The 15,901-nt window shown below is 42.6% G+C and overlaps 1 protein-coding gene across 7 annotated transcripts in view; it reads left to right on the forward strand.

Moving 5' to 3' along the window:
- CTXN3 (cortexin 3) overlaps window positions 1-15,901 on the forward strand; it is a 195,537-nt gene that overhangs the window by 152,291 nt on the left and 27,345 nt on the right. For 5 of the 7 annotated variants that reach the window (XR_010792820.1, XR_010792821.1, XM_066603151.1 and 2 more), the window contains one exon: window positions 14,889-14,928. The exons of 1 other annotated variant lie outside the window; for it this stretch is intronic. Coding sequence is in view for 3 of the 6 variants with exons in the window: in XM_066603151.1 (XP_066459248.1) it covers window positions 14,889-14,928 (40 nt within the window). In the remaining 3 variants the exon portion in view is untranslated. Of the gene's footprint in view, window positions 1-13,854; window positions 14,095-14,888; window positions 14,929-15,901 lie in introns of those variants that run through there. One more of the 7 variants, XR_010792822.1, reaches the window with a different exon arrangement.

The following is a 15,901-nucleotide window of genomic DNA, read 5'->3' on the forward strand; positions in this document are numbered from 1 at the left end:
AAATAAATTACCTGAAAACACTGCATAATAAGTTGGTGCTATACAAATAACAAGATTTATTTATTTTTAGTTTATTTAAACTATGATTTAATGAAAGGCTCTTTCATGTGGGAGGAGTGGAAGCTCCACTTTACTTGCAGTGTATGGTGGCGGACCTAGGCGAAACTCTTGCCCTTCATGCAGAAACTGATTTTCCAGCTTTGAACAACCTTTCTGCCTTTTGTATATAATGATTTGCATTATCTGTATTGATCATTTGCTTACTTGGGTTGAGATATTTTAGGGGCTTAATAACAAATTTCTAGTTTTCCATTCCTGGATATCCTGCCTCCACCCCTGCCTCCATGCATTGCTATACCCTTTGAACAGCCATTCACAGAATCACTTTCCACAGCAAACTAGGGAGAAGTAAATAGAAATACACTTAGCACTATGATATACTTGAAGTCCAGTACCGCACTTTATATCACTGCCTTCATAAGACTACAGTGTAATCCCCTCAGAATACTTATCAATAATTGTGGAAGCTTTCTATAGACACTGTAGGGCTATCTAATTGCACAGTGACAGAGAGTGATTCCTACATTAGTGATGTCTCATGTGTGCAGTGAGATCATCTGGCTGTTGGTAGAATCACATTACAAAGTAGAATCAACCCTCACCATGCCAAAGTGTGGACAAAGGAACGCTGGCTGCAACGTCTGCATTTATATGACTATGTGAGTAAATAGACATAAGGAATAATTCCTTATAAAAAACTATGTAAATATGAGGACATGGCCTCCTGCCACACAGCACACCACTAGATGTAGGGAAACTGTGGTGATGCATATCTTTTGCAGTGATAGAGAATGTTCCTTGCTATGCCGTGAAGGCCACCTACTTCTTAAACGGCCACTTAAGGGCGCCCACCCACTGGCGTTTGCGATTTTCGTGCGTGAAAAACGCAGCGTTTTTGGCGCGTTTTCCGCGTGTTTTTCGTGGCTTTTTCGCGGCATTTTCGCGGCTTTTTCCGTTAATTTACATTGACATTCATGGGTGCATTAAGAGAAAAATAAGGACACATATGCAACTGACAGTTCCTATGTTAAAAATTGCAACGGACTGAAAAAAAAAACGCCAGTGGACAGGAGTACATTCAAAACTAATTGCTCTTGAGAAAAAACGCAAAACGCAAAGGAAAAAAAATCGCCAGTGGGTGGGCGCCCTTAATGTAAACTTTTCTAACATGTCACAAACTGCTATGTTCTGTCACATAAAAGTACAAATTCACTTATCCCTTACCCAAACTGTTCATTTAAAGACCCTGTGCTGCCCATGGATGGGATATGTAAACAACCGACAGCAGCAGTCTCTGTGCCCATAAGAAGTAAGTTACTGGTGCGTCCCTGCCTTTCTCATGCAGCATACACTTCTGTGCAGATGTTGAATGCTAGCTGACCATGTCCAGCACATGCACACATACATGTAGTAGGGTCTCCTGGATTTGACAAGCATTTAAAAACTGTACAACTGGTGATAAAACCGCATGCTAGTTTAGAGCACAGCCACATTGTAGAAGTATTGTGGGCATTACATGTGTTAGTAGCCAGAGCTCTAGCAGAGCTCTCTCACAGACATCCATAGCTATCATCTATTAAAGGGGTTTTCTGTTATAAAAATACACTGGTGGCCGTGGCGGGGATGAAATCCTATATATGTAAACCTCAGGGTTACTCTCTCTCTTGGGTTGCTATCTTCTCCATTCATGCATAACGTCTCAGGACCACCAAATGAGTTCAAATTCTAATGTCTGCCAGCTTTTATTTCATACGCAGCAAACACTTTTGGAACATACAATTTCAGGGTTCACAACCCCCAGGGTCTTTGTCACTGTCCCCACCGGGGGCGTCCACTTCTGTCAGACCTTGTGATGGGCCCAGACTGGTCCATGCCGGACTTCCGGCTTCTAGTTCCTAATGCTGCCTCTGCAGCCTCTCTCTCTAGTTTTCAGCCAACTTCTTGCTGAGTGATGCAGGAACTGATACTTTTATCTTACTTCCTACCACACCCATAGGTGTTCTCTGTCATTTCAGGTACAAGAATGCCTGTCTACAGCCCCCTACTTTATGTGTGCTGCTCTTTTGCTATATATAAAATATATATGTTAGGTATATATGTATGTAATTATATATAACTAATACTTGCCCATCTCTGTCATGCTGCTCCCCCACTGCTGCTTCAATCGGTCTGTTTAACTTGTCTACAGCGGTCACAGGCTGGTTTATCCATTTGACCGCTGCAGCCAATAACTCAGGAAGTCATCAGCAGGGGCGTAACTATAAAGGGTGCAGGGGATGTGGTTGCACCCGGGCCCAGAAGCCTTAGGGGGCCTATAAGGCCTCTCTTCTCCATATAGAGAGCCCAGTACTATAAATAAATCATTGTAGTTGGGGGCCCTGTTACAGGTTTTGCATTGGGGCCCAGAAGCTTCAAGTTATGTCTCTGTGCAGCATGGTTTAGGTATGGGTACGGGTACAGATACAGATAGGGGGGGGGGGGGGGCCAGCTCACGTTTTGCATCAGGGCCCCTGAGCCTTTAGTTACTCCCCTGGTCATCAGTGTTGTCTCGTAAACAAGCTAGGGCTTCAAAAGCCAGAAATCAAAGGCACCACATAAAATACCACAGCTTGGACTGTCCACATCTATGAGTTTTAGACATGTCAGTTTTGTGAAGGCATGCCTTTCATCCTGCATCATGTCGTGACAGCTGGACATAGTAGTACTACAATGGATGGATTTAGGCCTAGTCATTCTTGTAAATTATGCTGTTTGCATGTTCAAAAGCACCAGCAAAGCAGCCTTTGTATATGCTGATAACTGATAGCTTTCCTCTTGGCAGAACTTCTGTTAGCTTTATAGCTCTTTACTTAGCTGATATCTCTGGTAATGGGTATTGATTGCTACTGTTTGTTGGGGGCATTGTACTTTAATGACTATTTTATTGCTCTTTCGTCATCAGATGCTGCTATTAGTTCACAAATTGCTTAAACATACAGTAAATATTGTTGCTAAGTATAAAACTTGATTGTATTCCAAGATCCAATCCACATCCCAAGCTGCTTACCGAGTGTTCGACTGGCTTGCATTGGTAGATGGGCATTGCCTACCTATGTGCACCTGTATTCACATTACAGCATAGTTATTGCTCTTTCCATTGATTGTTTGGCCTTGTTATTTTCAAAGTATATTGTAACGTATAGCTATATAGACAGAACTGACAGAACAGCTGATTATTGGCACATTACACTGTAAAGACATCTTACGCAGCATGTGTTATGCTGCAACCTAATAAGTGGTACATGGAATCATTGTATTATTCTAGGTCATATTGCTATTATAACTACCACCCAATGATCAGATTTATACACAAGCAGGGGGATGGCTGTTACTGTAGAAGATGCGGGAGAGGAGAGGCCAGCATGGTGCCGCCTCCGTCACTCGGAGTGCTATTCGCAATCAAACTCCAAAGTATGTTTATTTAGAAAGTGTTTCAGAATAAGGCCCGGCTCACACAACTGGGTTGGATTCTGCATGTGGGATTTCTGCTGTGACCCTGCGTACGGCGCATAATTGTATTGCATATGACCGCGTACACACGCAGGCGGTCATGTGAAGTACATCTTTTTTTCCTCTGTTTGTATTTCCCACATCATCACTTAGTGATGTACCCACAGCCTATACGCAATCTGATTGCGCATGGGCTGCGGGTATATCCGTGACCATAGAACACAATGGGCTCTATGGTCGTAGATTCCGCAGTAAAATAAAACATGTTGCGATTTAATTTCCGCAAGCAGATTACGCAGTTCCAATCCACTAATGTGAGCAGAATTGTGTAATCCCATGTATTTGATTAAACTACGTATTACCGCAAATCATATGATTGCGGAATCCAAAATTTAAATCCGGCCGTGTGAGACCGGCCTAAGACCTACATGGGTGCAGTGTACGTACCTGTTACAGAATCATACTGCTCTTGGATCGGGCAGCATGAACCTAGTGCTGAGTTCTACTTAATTGACTGGCAGTATTGCATGCATGTGCGATAATGAGTATGGATGCTTTTACACATAGCGGTTTATCGTTTGTTCGTTCGTACAGCCCATTTATGCAGGGAGATACATCCTTCACTCTCTAAATCGTTCAGTTGTCCATATGCACTGTACCAGAGAATGAGAACGACTGAACGATTAGTATTTAAACCAAACGATTAGCGAACGAGCCAACAACGATTTTCATGCTTGCATGAAATGAATGATGAATGAAAAGCAAACAAATTATCGTTTGATCGTTAGCTGCATTTACACGGAACGATTATCATTTAAACCATAATCGTTCCATATAAACGTGCCTTAAGACACATATTACTCTTTTCTATATTTTTTTCTAAGTTGCAGCAAGCTGTTTCTATTGTTTGCATTGCAATGCAACAGAACTCATTTGGAAAGGGTCAATAAGCTTGGCTCAGTCATCTTTGTGGTAAATAGGCCACGGTGCCTTATAAATAGCTCTGTCCTATTAAATCCCTCCCTTGTTTGTAAGTGTGTCCCGAGCAGTGGGGTTGACTACCACTGATCTGATTACTTGTATAGTCTCACTGACTTTAATTAGCTTTTTATTTAGACTTTTGTCCTGGTAAATTCTCCATTTTACAGGGGACAGAAATAAATGTTGCTATTTAATAGTCTTAACCTTGCAGTTTGACTCCCCATGTGTCTGATTAGACATTCACAGACTAATGTCACTTTAATGCTCTTACTACACCAGATGTCTATAAAATGTGACTCATAGAAAAGTGACCTCATTCCTAAATAATTGATAGTAAGTAGAAAAGGAAGACATATTAATAAGAAGCCATATTGCTAGATTATTTTCTAGATGGTTTGTGTACAATAGATGTCAGCCCAGTGGTGTCAGTAGAAAATTTTAAAAACTTTAAAAGTATTTTCTAACATATTTTGAGCCATATTCATTATTAGTTAATGATATGTTGCTTTATGGACAGTCAGTGAAATTATGTATCTTTTTTTACTTTTTTAATGTCTCTGTGCCATTTATCAGTAACTTTGAAATCAATGAATCTAAAGGTTGGAGCTGTATTGAGGGCACTGAACAATCGAATTCAGTAGAGTAAAGGTCATCATTTCACATCTTTTTGGGGATTTCGCTTTTCTGCTCTGTTTGGGGGGATAGAACCTAACAGCGCTGGATGGACCCTATTAATTATAATGGGATCCTCCCGCTTTTCCCCCAGCGGCCTGGCTTTTGGACATTTTTTCTTCCGGTATTTTGAGCCTGATCTGTGATGAAACCTCCGGCCAGAGGTTCTGACACGGATTTGATACCTGCCTAAGGCCGGTCTCACACGAGCGGATTTGAATTGCAGATTCTGTGATTGCCATCCACGCGTATAGTACATGGTAATACACAGGCATTGAAAAGCATGAACTTTCGCTGGTTCGTTTACACATGCAGGCAGGAATTGCGGATTCCGCAGGCAGAAGAAAAATCACAGCATGCTGTATTTTACCTTAAATTTCATGTGTATGAGCTCCATTGATTTCTATGGATGCGCTTGATCTGCAGTTCGTATGCAATTAACATTGCGTATTAGTGCGGATTCGTACACACGTTGCTAGAAGACCAGATACAAATGGTATAAAGAAAGCAGGAATTTGTGGGCAGGCAATACAGGACAAAATCTGGGGAGCAGTATCCCCATCCAGACTGCTGTCTGCAACCTCCGCTTATTCTTCTGGGCTCTTCCTCCACAGGAATAAGGGTTTGTTTTTTTAAACTGGTTTGTACTACTTCCAAAAAAAGTAGTATAAACCAGCCAAGTCCAGAGAGCAGTGTCCCGTTTTAAAGGCTCTCAGAACAGAGAATGTTTCTTGAGCGATAGAAGGGTGTTCCAGGGGGTTGGGCGACTTTCTGATGTTATTCCCTGCTCATGTTTGGTTTTCCGCTCGGACAATACGCTGTGCATACGCGTACATCCGAATGGAAAACTGCACGCGTGTGCGATAATACGCAATTTGTTTATGCGATCATTCACAGGTCTTCCGCTGCTGTATCCGCACAAGAAACCCGACATGCTTGTGTGAGCCTGGCCTAAGTCAGGTTACATGAATAACCAATCAGGCCCCAAATCTTGTATTCTAAGAGTACTTGATAATAGAGGGACCTGTCATAAGCATCCTTTTCTTTAAGATACATGGCTGAAATTCAGCACATTTTTTTGTAACATTTTGTTTGTATACCTCCCCACTATGTCAAACCTCCCTAAAAAACAACAGATAAAGGTCAAGTATCTGGTCTTCATACGATGTATCTATAACTGCAGGTGCTTTAATACCTGTATGAACTTGCATACAGAATTTAGAAAAAGCTAAAATAAAAGTCTTCCTCGTTGCTTTTCCATGTGCACGTAGTTAAATTGGAGCAGCGCTTTTCAGTAAATGGAGAGACATTTATATAAATAACCCATTAAAAATATGTATCATATTAAAAGGTCTTCTAAATGTTCACTTACTATGGAAAAGCTTGTGAAGTGTGGCTAAACTTCAGCAAAGTGTTGAAGAAAACTTTCAAGGCAACTGGGATTTGGCACCAGGATCCCCTAAATCTCCAAATGTCTGTAAACTGCCACTGAAGAAAGCAGAGCAGAAGCCTTTACAATAGAAAGATTTGTGGTCAGGGAAGACTGGCTGGCTGCGTACAGGCTGGCGACACACATTGCGTCGTCGTCCAGCACTTCATACTTAATAAAGAACCAAAGGATGGAAATGTTTTCTTTACAAAAAATGTGCTCATTCTGTGTTTTAGTAGTGAAGAGATCTTAACCCCTTAGTGACGGTGCCATTGCCTTTTTACGTCCTAGCTAAGTGGGCTTTAATCCTCAGGGATGTAAAAACATATATTCCCTGAGGATTAAAGCCACGTGGGCTGAGGACGTGACCGCTACATTCTTTCTGTTACTGGAGGTAGCCGACAACATGGAGCTGTCATGGGTGACCTCGGGGAGCCTCACCCCGGGAATGCGATCGGCACTATCCAATAGATAGCGCTGATTGCAATAAAGTCAATAAAAAGTTAAAGATTCATCTGCCCTCATGGATCAGATTCATGGAGGCAGCTGAGCGTACTCACCCCCGTCCTCCGTGATGTCCCGAGGCGATATGGTCTTTCAGGACCTGATGCCGTTTTTCTGCGCATGCGTGCCAGACATATGACGTCACGCGCAGAAGGCCTGAATCACCCCAGAGATTCGAAATCTTCTGGCTCCCGGCTCCTAAAGGTAGCTGGGAGGCAGAAGATATCACCGGGAAGATATCACCGGTAACTGGTCCCCGGGCCTTTGATCGCTAGTATCTAATGGATACCGGCGATCACGGAAAAGGAAAAAAAAAGCTAATAAAAGATTGGATCCATGGGGGCAGCTGTATATATACACACCCCATCCTCAGTGATGTCCCGTGGCCATATAGAACTGCCACAGGCTTCTGCGCATGTGCCGATGTGGCGCGCATGCGCAGAATGCCGGAGAACCCATCAGATTTAAAACTGCCTGCACCCGGCTGTCAAAGATAGCCGAGTGCAGAGAGATGTGACCAGGGACTGCTGTATGCAGTTCCCAGTCACATGATCACCGCTATCCATCCACCTACCCTTAGGAACTTCCAGTGATCAGCGGTTCCCTGGGCCATTGCACTCATGCACTGAGCTGATTTCTGCAGGAAGCAGACCACTCCATTCTCTCTGCAGTGGCCAGGCTTGGCACTGCACAAAAAGATTCCACTGACTTCAAAGTGAACTTTATATGCAACACCAAGCCATACAACTGCAGTGGGAATGGAGCTGTGTGCTTCCTGCGGAAAGCAGCTCCGTGCATGAGCACAGGAGCCAAGTGAACAGCTGATGGGCAGGGATCCTGTGTGGTAGACCCCGCCCCACCAATCTACTATTTAATGCCTACCCTAAGGATAGTTCATAATTTGTTTACAACTGGAAAATCCCTTTAAAGCATTCAGGAGTCTGCAGCTCACTAGCATTGCTAAGGACAAAATAAATAGGGAAGGAGAAAAAGTGAAGGACAGGAAGTGACTATGATTTTTCAGACTTATCTATTGTGTATCTTAATTTATCTTTGCATTCTTTATTTGATTATGACATTGTGTCCTTGTAGAAACTTTGTGGTGTCAGTTAAGCCCCATTTATGCACAAAGATAATCTTTCAAATGACTGAAAGATTGAAAGATTGAAAAATTAACTAGAGATGAGCGAACGTACTCGGTAAGGCCGATTTCGCAATCGAGCACCGCGATTTTCGAGTACTTCACTACTCGGGTGAAAAGATTCGTGGGTCGGCGTGGCGTGGCGTGGTGGAGCGGGGGGTAGCAGCGCAGAACAGGGGGGAGCTCTCTCTCCCTCTCCCCCCCACTCCCCTCTGCAACGCCCCGCTCACCCACGGCGCCCCCCGAATCTTTTCACCCGAGTAGTGAAGTACTTGAAAATCGCGGTGCTCGATTGCGAAATCGGCCTTACCGAGTACGTTCGCTCATCTCTACCATTAACACTTTATTATCTTCATTTACATGTAAAAGGACCTGCAAGAGCTGTTTGCAGAGCCCAATGTATGTGTTTAATCACATGTCAAGCTGTGCACACAGCTGCATTGTTCTGCTCCTGGCTGGCTGCAGATTACATTGTTATCTCCCATCTGGTGTAAGTTAACAGCATGTTGTCTATTGAGAGATAAATGTGTTGGCCATATCTCTCAATAGCTGAAATATGGATTTTAAGTTCACCTTAAAATCATCGTTCAAATGGTAAGTACATGATGCCTGCGTTTACATGTAACAATTATCGCTCATTTTTGGTAGTTTCAACAAATTTTGAACAATAATCGTTACGTGTAAATGGGCCTTTAATCTCCTGTCAGGGTTCAAAAAACAATGACTATACACTAGAAGTATTATGCTTATAGTATCTGCTACTAAAGTTAGGATGGTTCACATCTACACTCGGGGTTCTGCTTTCCTGCTCAGTGGGATGGAATTGAACAGTGCTAGACGGACCCCATTGATTATGATGGGGTCTATCGGCTTCCTGCCCAGTTTCCCGGCTTTTGAACCAAATTAAAAATCACCTTTTCTTCCTGTATTTTGAGCCGGATCTGTGATGGAACCTACAGACAGAGCTTCTGATGCAGATGAGAAACTGGACTTAGCTGTAGAGTTCACAGGTGCAGTTACATCTTTACTGTCATAAGAGTAAAAAAATAAAATATTACATTTTGTTTAAGGTGTATTTTTACCCCAAACCTAAAAATGGCCACATGTATTTGTCACACAGTAAATAGTAGGGGCATCTGGTGGATTTGTGTTGCATTAGTTCTTCATTCTGTCAGTATAGATATAGGTGTCACTTCCAGCATTGTTACTCACCCCTCCACATTCTAGCACCATCCTATAATGCCTTCTAGACAGTTGAGTTATGTTCTTAGGCAACCAGCATGCACTGCTAACATCATTGCCAGGATGCCATTTGGTTCTTGGCTTATTCAAACCTACATTTGTTCATAATTTACTCCTGTGCCATTGTGTTTCTTTTACATGACCATACCCTGTAGCAGCAAAGCAATGGCTAACTCTTCTAATTCTGAGCCCTGTTGCCTATGGGCTATTTTTGATGCGCTCATAAAGCCTAGCTATTTAAAGCCAGCCTGACATCTCACTCACTGTCTGAATGTCAACTTACCATTCACAGTACAGTTCCTGGATCTGGTTCCAACTGTCCATTATTCCTTTGGACCTTGTATCAAGCTGCCTGGTTTCTGGTTCGAACTCCCAGCCATGCCTCTGGTGTCTGTGCTCCTGGATCCAGCTCTTGACCATGTACCTGAAGCACAGACACCAGGGGCAGCTCTTCGTCTGATCTGTACTCCTAGGCTTGTTCTTATCTGTTCTGTTTCATCTGTCCTTGTCTTCGCTATCACCAGAACACTCACCAATTGGAAGCAGTGATGAGATCTTGGGATTGCTCTACTGTAAAGTTCATACTTCCTATGGGGAGGTTGAGACTGAAAACCAGGAATTGCTTAAACTCTGCACACTTAGTTAAAGGGGTTGTCCCGCGCCGAAACGGGTTTTGTTTTTTTTTCAACCCCCCCCCCCCCCCCGTTCGGCGCGAGACAACCCCGATGCAGGGGTTAAAAAAGAACACCGGAGAGTGCTTACCTGAATCCCCGCGCTTCGGTGACTTCTTACTTACCTGCTGAAGATGGCCGCCGGGATCTTCTCTCTCCGTGGACCGCAGGGCTTCTGTGCGGTCCATTGCCGATTCCAGCCTCCTGATTGGCTGGAATCGGCACGTGACGGGGCGGAGCTACACGGAGCCCCATTGAGAACAGAAGAAGACCCGGACTGCGCAAGCGCGGCTAATTTGGCCATTAGACGGCGAAAATTAGTCGGCTCCATGGGAACGAGGACGCTAGCAACGGAGCAGGTAAGTGAAAAACTTCTTATAACTTCTGTATGGCTCATAATTAATGCACAATGTACATTACAAAGTGCATTAATATGGCCATACAGAAGTGTATAGACCCACTTGCTGCCGCGGGACAACCCCTTTAAGCTAACATAAAATCGTTTTGCAGCCTGAGGCCACTCTTACACACAGCGTCTGCAAAACACCACGATTTTATTAACATTTTCGGACGCAGGTTACTGCGGTTTTTAACACACCTCATCATTATGAGTGCATTAAAAAGCACGAAAATGCGGCGAAATAGAGCAGACAGCGCTCGAAAATTGCGGCATTAGTTTAAACGCATTAATGAGAACGCTCTACCACGATTACCGCGGCGTTCAAAACGCCGCAGAAATCTCGGTAAAAGACGCATGTGTGAGAGTGGCCTAAAGATGACTATTTTGTCAGGAGAATCATAGCAGTAGGTTTCCTCTAAGTATGCACTTTTGATATTAAATACAGATTGCACCAAAAATAGACATTTTATGTGGCAAATTTATAATGTGTTTTAGACACTTTAATCTCAGTTATGTTCTGAAAAATGGACTCAGCTGAGAGTCAGAAAATGCTCCTAGTTCATTAAAGACGCAGGCATTTTGTCACACCCAATACTTGTATATTCTCATCAGCCATGAGCTGGGGTAAGAAATAGACATATGTCTACCATTTTTAATTAGCTGCGACAAATTTAGCATGCAACATGTTCCAATATGCCCCCATTTTGTTTCTAACGCCTATGCATGCATCTTACCACAATATCGATAACTCTCCCCCGCTTGTAAATCTTCCCAATTACATCTGCTGTGTATGTATATACTCTTAGAATTATGAGAATAAATTGTAATTACAATTCCTACATTCTTAGACTCTTTTAATATTTCTGTATATTATGCACTGGATGCCTCTTATTTGGTTAGCGTGCCATCGCCTGTATATTAGCTTCTGTCTTCCCAGGGAGTTCCTCTTCCAGTCGGATGTCATCATGTGCATTGTGCAAAAAGTACATTTAAATGCTCTATTTATTCAATGTTTATTATTTCTGGACACTTCTTGTTTAATTTGGCCAGTTTTGTAGTGATTTGTGGAATCCAAATATCCAAAGCTACTGTGCCAATGAGCTAATCGTGCACTAAACAGTCAATTGAAGCCAAATGGCCAACAAATAAAGCATAGTCTTTAAAACAATACGTTTCATTATTATAGAAAACCCTGTTGGCAGTCCCAATGACATAAGACATTTTATGGTATCCAACAGGACACTGTGTATATTGTGTGAAATCTACAGTTTCCTTGTGAGGCCCATTCAGGTGACAATGGGAACCATTGAGAAGCTCAAGATTACAAGCAACAGTTGTGACTCTGCATTTGGTTTTACAATTTACCCTTTTGTAGTCTGGGAGATAAGCAATATTATGGGCTAGTCTGGTACCTTTAGTATTGCAAACATATTATAAAAATGGTTGTGTAGGTGTTCTGCATTCACATTGGCCTGTTTCTCAGTAGTAATACTGCTGTAAATAATAATTAAAGCATAAATGCACACAAGTAAAATTGGTTCTCCAAACACCCCCAGTCAAACCTTCAGAGACTGCTAAAGATATGGTTGGTTTGGCATTCCTCCTTCCACTCTTTCATGGTCCCCACTGTCAGGGCACCTTCACATTGGATGGAATATTCCATAGGATGCTATGGAATATTCCGTTGTCAAAATCTACACCGGAATTTACAGGTTTACATGTGGATTTTGATGCAGAATTCTGCTATTTTCAATTTTGCAAGTGAAAGAGCTCTTATTATTTTGGTCTTCCTCCATAATGCTTTGGGATGGTTGAACCCCGTGGACTGAGACTATAACAAGTAAATCAAGCAAACCCAAGGAAGCAGTGCTGAATATTCAATGTATAACCATGCTGGATTGTTAATGGAGAACATGTGCAATAAAAAAGCTTTTTTAAGCACAAACGCAAAAAATCTGTTAACCCTCACATTGGTGGATTACTGTATATGTACATTCAGTCTGTTCCCATCAGTGACAGAGGTTCCATTTGGAACTTCCAATTTCAAATTCTGTAACAATACAAGACGAAATGGCACTGCATGCAGAGCTGCTGCATCTGGTAAAGTGCTGGACAGAAACCAAACAAACCAATTATAGTCAGTCGGGTCAATTTGGCATCGTTGGGCTCTGTCATAAGGAGATCCATTCAGCCACTGAGCGCCATTTTCCTGCTTTCATGATGGAGCAGGAAAACAGAATGCCTTGGTGCAGATGTGACAGACCCTAACACATATTCCTAAATATATTTACAGACCCATATTCACTGTAAATCTGTACATGACACTGATCTATAGCCAGGGTCAGACTTGGTTGTTCTGTGCTATATTGTGTGATTGGCGCCCTCTTATGTGGTATACAGTTGTACAGTATACAGATAACATACAGTGCAACATTTTAAGCGCCATATAGTACTGTACCCATATAGCTGTGCCTTAAGTTGGCCAAATAGCACTTCCATAGTTGCCGGAGGATCGGCAAATGTTTGCCATTGTTCTCAATGGAAAACCACCAGCGCACTCAGGTGCACGGCGTGCAATGTGCTTTCCTGTCCCATGGAAAACAATGCGAACTTCCAAAGATAAAACATACCGCGATTCTTTTCCTACACCGTGTTGTGATGCGGGAAAAAAAATCACTTATGCATATTAACCCATTCAAGAGAATGGGGTTAATATTCATGCGAGATTTGTGTGTCTCACAACACACAAATCTCTCGTGATTTTCATGGTCGCGTGAAAGCGTCCTAAATGCCACAATACACTGCTAAAATAAAACCAACCAAGGGAGACCAGTGAGCAGCTCCAAGTAACTTAACAATAGTACTGTGCAGTACAGTGTCTAACCAGTGTTAAGATTTGGAGTGGTCAAGCCTCGGGTGCCGCATTATCTAGGATTTCAGTAGAGGGCACCCCATTCTATAGCCATAGGTTGTCTGACTATGCCAGCTAGTAAATCTTGTGTTTGATTTAGGTATAAAAACGAAGTGTAAGTGTAGTGGACTGAAGTTGTAGTGTTGATGTATGTGAATGACTGCTGTCAGGGAATCCTGTGTGTGTGCCCCTTTAAATGCACGAGTGATGTGGTTGTAAGTCTTGGGTAGTAAGGGAGCCGAGCTTAGGAGAAAAGAGAGAAAAAAAGGAGTTGAGAGAATGTAGTCGGAGGAGTTGGGCGTCCCAGCGTGAGGCTGAGGCGCAGAGTAATGGTTCTCCTGCTACCCTAAAAAGAAAAAGAGAAATTTAAGAGAAAAGAGAAGCTTGAGTGATTGCTTTTACTGTGTCAGGAGTGCAAACGCCACAGACGGTCTATCAGATAACTGAGACGTCTAGAGTCCAGAGGGAAGAGTGTCTCCTAGAAAGCGGGTGAAACTGAAAGTGCAAAAAAGGAATGAAATCATGTAAAGAAAATGTTATACCTGAAAAGTGTAGTACGCAAGTGATTTGTTGGAGAATCAAAGCTGGAAAAGTGTGAGTAAAGTACAGCCGTGCATCTCCAGTTGTTTTCTTCAAACTTCACTATTGGACTGTGGACTCTTCATTTCGCGCTGTGTGAATAGCGGCCTAGAAGAGGTGCTGGCGTCACGTGACATTTATGTTAGAAGCCAGGAACATCATAAGCTTTGATGCTACATTATGTCACTGTGCGTGTGACCGAGCTAGGCCATGCTGACACCGCTGTCAGGAGAGATCATAGAGCCACCAGTGACAGCCATCATAGTTTCCCCGTGGTCTTCTCTGCAACGGTGGGCCTCCCGCTCGGGCCGCCGCATAAGTAAAGTGTTGGCGTTGTCATGAAATAGTTCTCAATATATCATTTTTTTGTATCTGGGGCATGTGAAAGGCAATACTGTATAAATCTAAATATGAAAGTGCAAATCACTGGCCTCAGGAGCCTCCTAATGGGTCTTTTAGTATTCTGGGGCATTCCTTCCTCTTGACCCAAATTTTCTTGGAAAACCCCCTTAAAATTTTAGTTTGTTTATTCTGATTTATTAAAAGGAAAAATGAAATAGACATATACAGACTGCACATGTTTACACCAAATGACACATTTACTATTAAACTGACCTGGGCTGGAACAGTAAAATAGAAGGTAAAATGTCCTTTTGCTGCAGAAAATATCGCCTTTTGATGTATTTTCACATTATTGTGGCAACATGAACATAATGATATATACAGAGAATGTCAACAAGAGACATTACCAGAAAACAGCAAAGCAAGTACATCTCTTTAATACTCTTAATTTTGTTTTCTTTTTATAGAACAAAGCAGAACAACAAAAAACTGAAATAGCGGTCAAAGGTAAGTAACTATGGCAACAGAATTACCACAATATATCCCCTTGACAAGGGAATCCTAACACCCAGTTTCCAGTTTAACTCAAGGAGGAAGAGCAGTTCTGCCGTAAGAAAAGGTGCTTCAGAATAATTTTATTGGAAATCCAAGTTTTTATGAAGGCCGTTTTCACACGGCTGTGAAAGTCACGCAAGATTTGTGCAATGCGAAATACATAAATCTCACATGAAGATGAACCTCACTCTTTGTCATAGGTGAGGGAAAGAAATCTAGGCATGTCCTAGCTTTGGGCGTTTCCTCGGAACGCATTACCCATTGTTTTCAATGGGACAGTAAAAAAACACATCACATGGTGTGTGATGCGAGGTTTCCCATTGAAAACAATGGTCAACAATTGCCGATCCTCCGACGCAGCGGAATACTGCACCGGAGGATCGCAATCTCACCAAAATGATGGGAGGAGTTTATTTTTTTTTAAAGAAAAATGCCTCGTATCCGGACCTCACGTGCACGAGTGCGATATCCGTCTAAGTTTCCAGTCCCAATATTGCACGTGGCCATGTGTACGAAGCCTAAAACAGACATATTCAGACAGCTGACAGATGATTAGCCTGTACTACATAAGCTGGCTGAGAGGTGCATATACATGGATGTGCATGTACAGATATATTGGTTGTCCAGAATACTTAGCTCTTCAGTTACTCTTGTAGCCCAGAGAGATGTGATGCTAGTAGCTGGGAAGGGGGAGGATTAGCTGTGTCCCCTGTGTGAGGCTCCTTGATATTTCAGATGACTCACCCTAGAAAAAAGACAGTTAAGGGGCGACCAAAAAACTATGTATAAATACATTAGGGGACAATACAAGGATCTCTCCCATGATCTGTTTATACCCAGGACTGCGACGGCATTCTCTACGTCTAGAGAGGAAAGAAGGTTTCATCACCAACACAGAAGGGGGTTCTTTACTGTAAGAGCAGTG

This window comes from Eleutherodactylus coqui, chromosome 5, assembly GCF_035609145.1.
Source record: "Eleutherodactylus coqui strain aEleCoq1 chromosome 5, aEleCoq1.hap1, whole genome shotgun sequence".
NCBI classification, from domain to species: domain Eukaryota; kingdom Metazoa; phylum Chordata; class Amphibia; order Anura; family Eleutherodactylidae; genus Eleutherodactylus; species Eleutherodactylus coqui.